The 8,350-nt window shown below is 32.0% G+C and overlaps 1 protein-coding gene across 2 annotated transcripts in view; it reads right to left on the reverse strand.

Annotated features, from left to right (window-relative positions):
* Positions 1 to 8,065: 8,065 nt before the first annotated feature.
* Positions 8,066 to 8,350, reverse strand: part of LOC115230770 — a 36,381-nt gene continuing 36,096 nt past the window's right edge. For both annotated transcript variants that reach the window (XM_036499813.1, XM_029800905.2), the window contains one exon: positions 8,066 to 8,350. This exon is cut by the window's right edge and continues 616 nt beyond it. In XM_036499813.1, the coding sequence (XP_036355706.1) occupies positions 8,236 to 8,350 (115 nt within the window). In that variant the 3' untranslated portion in view covers positions 8,066 to 8,235.

An 8,350-nucleotide genomic window follows, 5' to 3' on the forward strand; every position in this document is an offset into this window, starting at 1 on the left:
GATCTTGCCTCTCATATTTACCCAGTAATGTCATTCTAGAAATAAACAGTCACATCATTGAAATTTCAAAGCTATGAGATAATGCATAATTAATTTAAAACAATGTGAATAATAAATAAGCATTACCTTAGACATAGTAATCTGAATGCTCAAGGATTAATGTTTTATCTAACAACACTTCTGTTCTTTCTTTAGTTTTTCAACCAAAATCTATCATTAGCATCCTTGTTGATGCAATTATTCTTTTAGCAATCCTGTCTTTAAATTCTACCTGGATGATACAGTCAAAAGATGCCAATGCAGAGTGATTTGTGGTCTTCAGGCACCTTTATCGTCCTCAGCAGGGGTACTTCCTACTCATTTGTTGATATCTTATCTTTTATTTGTTGCAGTCATTAGACTGTGGCCATGCTGGGGCACCACTTTGAAGAAGTTTTAGTCAAATGAAATGCCCCTACAACTTATTTTTCCTTTAAGCCTGGTACTTATTCAATCAGTCTTTTTTGCTGAACCAGGAATATAAACAAACCAACAATGATCATGAAGTGGTGGTGGGAACAAGCACAGACACAATAATACACACACACACACATATATATATATATATATATACATACACACACACACACACACACACATATATATATATATATACACACACACACAAACACACACACACACACATATGACAGGTTTCTTTTCATTTCTGTCTACCAAATCAACTCACAAGATGTTGGTCAGTACAAGGCTATTTTAGAAGACACTTGCCTATGGTGCTCTGCAGTGGGATTGATCTTGGAACCATGTGGTTAGGAAGCAAGCTTCTTACCATACAGCCATACCTTCTTTTCTTTGTATTATATCAATTATTCTTTTTTTTTGTTGCATTATTAATCTGTATTTTATGTTTTTAGCCACTTCATTTACTGTATTAGTGTGGGTGTATGTGTGTGTATATATATACATAAACACATATACATACACATGCATATATGTACATACATATACATACATTATATATATATATACACATACACGCACATGCATATATAAACATATGTATATATATTCATGCATATACATACATTATATATATATAGTCTTTTATTTGTTTCAGTCATTTGACTCTAGCCAAGCTGAAAATCAAATTGTCTAAAGCATTGAATCTTCCACATGCCAAACAAGTTCACTGTACTCTTTGTCATCCTCATCATCGATTTAATATCAACTTTACCTATGCCTACACAGGTTGCACGGAGCTTACCAAAGCAATTCTCTACAGATTGTAGCCTTTCCTGTTGCCAACTCTTAGCTGTTTCCGAGTAAGGCAATATTTCCCCCATGGCCTTAATGTTTACACAGAATACTGGAAATGAATGACAATCATTTACAACACTCAAATGATCAAGATTAGGACACGCACACACATTGTGTGTGTGTGTATACAAACAATCACAATAAGCTACTTTTGGTTTTTTCATTTGCTTACCAACCACATGGTTCTGGGTTCAGTCCTACAGCATGGCACCTTGGGCAAGTGTCTTCTACTATAGCCTTGGGCCGACCAATGCCTTGTGACTGGATTTGGTAGACGGAAACTGAAACAAGCCCGTCATATGTATATATATATACATACATATATGTATGTGTGTATATATGTTTGTGTGTTTGAGTTTGTGCCCCCCAACATTGCTTGACAACCAATGCTGGTGTGTTTACATCCCTGTAACTTAGCTCTTTGGCAAAAGGGACCAATAAAATAAGTACCAGGCTTACAAAGAATAAGTCCTGGGGTCGATTTGCTTGATTAAAGGCAGTGCTCCAGCATGGCCACAGTTAAATGACTGAAACAAGTAAAAGAGTAAAAGAGAGAGTAAAAGTCTTTGGCCAGTCCATGGCTACAGTAGATGACCTGCAGTGAGACTGAACCTGAAACTATTTGGTTCAGAAGCAAACTTTCCAGCCACACATCCATGCTGCTTATATATTTTCTTTTTTGTTTCCTTTTCAGACATGCTGTACTCAGACCAGTGTCCATTCTTGACTGGTTCTAGTAACATCAGTTTTTCTATGAGAAGAGGCTATTGTCTATTCTTCAAGATAGAAAATTCTGCAAGTGGTTCACTCAAAAATTCCTCTCACAGAGTAATGTAGCTGATCTGAGAGAGAGAGAGAGAGAGGGAGAGAGAGAGAGTGAGAGAGAGAGTGAGAGAGAGTGAGAGAGAGAGAGGGAAATGAGAAGGAACCTCCATAAGGATTGCTCATAGAGCAATTCGAACTCAAAGTGCAGAGAACCAGGTCAAATCACATGAAATTCTATCTTTCACTGTTACAACTGTACTATTTTACTTGTTTTGCATGTATCTATATATGTATTGCCTGACTGGCGTCGATGCTGGTGGCACGTAAAAAGCACCCACTACACTCTCAAAGTGGTTGGCATTAGGAAGGGCATCCAGTTGTAGAAACATTACCAGATCGGATTTGAGCTTGGTGCAGCTGCTGGCTTTCCAGTGCTCAGTCAAATCATCCAACCCATGCCAGCATGGAAAGCAGATGTTAAACAATGATGATGATGATGATGAGTCTTTTATTCTTAAAGAACACTGTTTTAGAGGGTTCGTTTTTAGTCAAAGAATCAACCTTAGGACTCATTCTTTGTAAGTCTAGTACTTATTCTATTGGTCTCCTTTGCCAAAATACCAAGTTATGGGTACATAACTATACTAACATTGGTTGTCAAGTGATCGAAGTGGGGACAATCACAGACACACATACATACATATAATATATATATATATATAATTACAAATTGAGATAGGGGTTGTGAGTTGCAAACCCACCATGGGATAACATATATCCATATACTGCCAGTAAAGCACCCAAACAAAGTTAATACATAAATGTTAAGAATTGCGAGGCAATTAATTCATTTACTGTATTACATGGGCAAAGGTTAAAATGTTTTACCGCAAATTAATAATACAAAATAAGAAAATGGAGCAAGGTCAAATATATATGTTTGACCTTGATGTTCATATGTAATTGGTTAATAAATTATATGAATGGGATTATTGGTAGTTGATTATTGATTAAGGTGTATTTCTCCATTTTCTTATTTTGTATATATATACATATATATATATATGCATATACATATATATATATATATATATATGTATGTGTATATATATATATATACACAGAATGGGATTCTTTCAGTTTTCATAACCAAACCTGCTTACAAGGCTTTGGTCAGACTGAGGCTACAGTAGAAGACACTTCCCCATAGTGCCATGCAGTGGGGCTGAACCTGGAACCATGTGGTTGGGAAACAAGCTTCTTACCACACAGCCATGCCTGCACCAGTGTGTGTGTATATATTATATATATATATATATATAATAAATTTAAAATAATAATAGTAGGAATATAATACCAAGGAAAAATTCAATTTAGCAATTCTAAATCAAATTTCACAATATACAATATATGTAGATATTAAGAGGAATAACCACTATTAAGCAATTCAATAGTGAAAGATATCATCTATATTATATAGAAAAAATTTTAATATATTATAATAAATATTATTCAAAAAATCAATAAATTAAATAAACATGTTTATTTAATTTATTGATTTTTTAAAATAATATTTATTATAGTATGTTTAATTTTTTTCTATTTAATATAGATAATGTCTTTCACTATTGAATTGTTTAATAGAGGTTATTTCTCCTAATTATATATATATATACACACACACATATTATGTGTGTGTGTCTACTTGCAGAACCATGTTTGTAACAATTTGTATAAACATTATGTATTTTATGCAGTTGGCCCATGTGGTCAATAAAGGAACTATTATTTTTTTTATAGTAGAGACAAAGACAGAACTTATAGTATGGACTAGAGAGAATGGGTCTCTTTCAGTCTCTGTCAACTAAATCTACTCACGAGGCTTTTGGTCAGTCTATGGCTACAGTAGAAGATACTTGCCCAAAATGCTACTGAGTGGTACTGAACCTGAAACCATGTGGTTGGGAAGTAAACTTCTCAACAATACGTCCACACATATGTACATTGTTACCTTTTCAGTCACTGCTGTATTCAGATCAACGTCCATTCTTGAATGGTTCCAGTAAAATATCGGTTTGAATATATATATATATATACACAATATCATGCATTCTTTCTTTATCCTCTTAATATAAATCTGCATGCAGCCTCATAAAACAAATCAATAATAATAATAATAATAATAATAATAATGATAATAATAAGCAGTTATTTTTATTGCCACAACGGTGACAGATGAGGGAGATAATACAAGAACAACTTACAAAAATTTATATCAAAATCGAATGAAATGAAATGAAAAATTATGGTACATAATACAGTTTACAAAATATGATAATGTTGTATGACAAAGGGTGCCACATAGGCCAAGAGAAAGGACCATAAAGGTTCAAGATTACCCAGACTTTGAAGGATAGACACTCTCTCCTAGTCGTCATTTCGAAGCAAACAATGCAAAGAGTGTACTTGTTAACTCAAGCTATATTTGCCTTCTTCACTCAACACTCAAAGCACAGCGCTCTCTCTCTCTATCTCTAAAGGCATTTTCGTACAGCATTTGTTAACCTTAAGAATATTTGTTAACCCAGCACATGCTCATTAACCTAGAAAACATCTGAATGTTTCTAACCCTTTAGCATTAAAACTAGCCACCATAACTGGCCCAAATATTTTGCCCGTTTCACATTTCAAACTAAACCAAATCTGGGCAGTCACACCTGCCTGACAATGTCATTCTAAAAACATACAATCGCATCATTGAAATCTCGATGCTACGAGATAACAAGTGATTAATCCAAGACAGTGTGAATAAACAAGCATTACAATTGCTAGAATAATCTGAATGCCAAAAGGGCGAAGCATGGTTCATGGGAACATTTTTTTGTTAAGGTGAACACTTTAGGTTAACCTTGAACATTTTCGTTAACTGTGAACATCCTCGTAAATAGTGAACATTTCTATGCATGTTTACCAAGATGTACCATGAATAATATGTAATAAAAGTAGTAGCATATTTATCATTGTCATCATCATCATCATTCATCATCATCATTATTATATATTATTATTATTATTACATATTTTTATTCATTCATTTTTTGAATGATTTTTTTTTTCCCTCTTGTCCAATTTGATGTTGCTGCAGAGGTTGTTGCTACACTTTGCAATAGTTGTTGTTATTCTTTAAATTCGGGTTGTTGTGATTATGATTTTTACCATTTTTTTTTTGTTTTTGTTTGTTTCGTTTTTGTTTTTGTTATGTTCTACCTGTTTTAGCTGCTATTGATATTGTTAATTGTTACAAATTGTTGTCGTTGTTATTGTTGTTGTTGTGGCTTTTATCATTTGTTAATATTGCAGTTATGATGCAACAACAGCAACAACAACAAAAAAACTGCAAAATATTGATTTCTAGAGGGTTGTAAATATTGAGGCAAGGGGAGAGGAAAGAAAAGAGTACGTTGCGTAACCACCACCACCACATAGACACTAGAACAGTCTTGACGTACTTAACAGTAACAACCCTGGAAGGAAGAAAGGAAAAGCCAACTTTAGCAGATTTTGAACTCAAACTCTAGCAGTTTAATTGGCTACCATAAAGTATTAATAATTATTTATTTATTTTTTTGCTAAATAATGATGACAATAAAAAAAAAATTTCTTACATAGGTACAAGATAAGAAATTTGAGTGGAAGGCAGCGGATAAATTATCAACCCTCCTCAAACTCATACTTGACCAGTAACATTTTATTTATCCAAAAAGATGAAAAAAGGGCTGGTTGACCTTAAAAGGGATTTGAAGTTAACTGCAAAAAACAAAAGGCTCATAAAAATATTACAAGGATATTATCTACTGTTCCAATGATTCAACCACCTAATTTTAATAATAATAATAATGGTTCAAAATTTTGGCACAATGCCAGCAAGTTCGGGAGATTACATCAACACCAGTACTGAACTGGTACTTGTTTTATCAGCCCTGAAAGGATGAAAGGCAAAGTCAACCTCGGCAGAATTTGAACTCAGAACGTGATGACAGACGAAATGCCGCTAAGCATTCTGCCCAGTGCGCTAACGATTCTGTCAGCTCGCTGCATAATAATAATAATAATAATAATAATAATAATAATTATAATGACAAACAAAGAATAACAAATGAACAAATATGTGCTTTTTTTAAACATAGTGTTTATAATAGATTAAAAAAATTCAGTTGTTGACATTCAAACAGTTCAAAGCAGGTAAAAAAAAAGAAAAAAAAAGGGGGAGACTGCAAGTTTTACTTCTATTTCGATGGTTTAGAAAAATGATGAATATTGCGCAATTTCCTATCTGTCTGAGGCATGGGCATGTATGCAAGCATGTGAATGCATATATCTGTATGTGTTGATGAGTGTGTGTGTGTGTGTGTGTGTGTGTGTGTGTGTGTGTGTGTGTATTTATGTGTTCTATCGAAAAATATTTATGCTGTTCGAAATTAATATCCCTTTCATTTAACGCATGCTGTTTTTTTATTAGCCCTATTTTATTTATGAATGCATTACATTTCTACCTATGTGCACATGAATTTGTGTGAGTATGTATGTATGTATGTATAAAGTTATAAACAACAGAAATAATTTAATGAGAATTTATTTAACAATAAGAAAATTCAAATGTCATAACCAATTGTTTCGTAACTTAAAGCAAGTAAAAGATAATTTATATTATTGTATTCAATAATAAATAAATTGCATGTCTGCATTAATGCAAAATACAAAAACAAAATTTTTTAACAATACAGAAATGTGATCTTTTGCATTTTTCATTAATACATACATGTAAGTAATTTATTTATCATTAAATATAATACTATAAATTATCTCTGCATGCTTTAAGTTACGAAACAATTTGTCATGTTATTTAAATTTTCTTAGTGTTAAATAAATTTTCATCAAAGTATTTCTCTTTTATTTATGATTTTATACACTCCCTGTTTTCTCTTGTATCGTACTGTATATTCTCTATGTCTTGTAGAATGCTACATAAAGAAGCCTTTTTATGAGTACTACCGGATTACTCGAATCCATATAGTGTCAAATTGATGTGTGTATATAGTTTATTGAAACTAAAATTTCATTTCACAACTTGAGTTTCATGCCTCTACAATTTTCAAGCAAAAACATGTATATACATACATACACACAACATACATATATACATATAGATATATATATATATATATAATATATATATATATACCCACGTATATATTAATGCACATAAATATATGTATTCTTATAAAAATAATATATATATATATACATACATATATATAAACATACACAACACCTATATATATATATATAATATTATATAATATATATATATATTATATATAATATATGCAATGTATATTACAAAACACATTGAAGACAGACTGAAGTTTACAGCCCAATAAAACTGGGGCTAATTGGGCTGATAGTATAAGTCTTCCTTCTAGATGGGACATCATTTAGCTGCATGGTTAACTCGCAGCTGCTGGTGATCAAGTCAACTGAGAAAAAAAGCAGCAATGCATATATCTAAAAAATGCATACACACACACATATATATATGATTGTGTGTGTATAGTATGTATGTTGTATATGTATGTGTATATAAATTTGTGTGTGTGTGTGCTGTGTGTGTGTTGTGTGTGTACTTATACACAGACATATGGATATATATGAAAATACATGCATGCAAACATCTGTATATAAAATCAAATAACTATCTATATATTTAATATCCTTATCTATGCATTTACTTGTGTTATTAGAAACGTGGCACTGCTTGTGTGTATGTATAGAATGTATTACAATTGTATTACGGATGTGATGACAAGCATACATGAGTGTATGTAAATGTGTGCAAGTGTGTTGGCATCTGTGTTTTATGTATATAGAAAGCAAGTAAGAATTATATAGATAAAACATCTATATAATTTAATATTTTTTATTCATTTTTTGTTTATTATTTATATTATTTTTTTTTCATCTTTTTACATATCCACACCAGCAGGTTATGTAAATTACTTCAATTGTAATTTTATTAATAAAACCTTACCAAAGCTGATATTAGCATATTTTTAGCTGAAAATATATTATATACACCAAAAAGTGTGTATATAATCATTCGAGAACATGTAGCAAAGACTTCATGTATGCTGCTGCAACAAGCGCTGCATATGGTTGCCAGCCTTTCTTCCCAGTTCCATCAATGTAATCTGCCATTCCTCGAATTACT

Source organism: Octopus sinensis, unplaced genomic scaffold, assembly GCF_006345805.1.
Source record: "Octopus sinensis unplaced genomic scaffold, ASM634580v1 Contig16353, whole genome shotgun sequence".
In the NCBI taxonomy this organism is placed as follows: domain Eukaryota; kingdom Metazoa; phylum Mollusca; class Cephalopoda; order Octopoda; family Octopodidae; genus Octopus; species Octopus sinensis.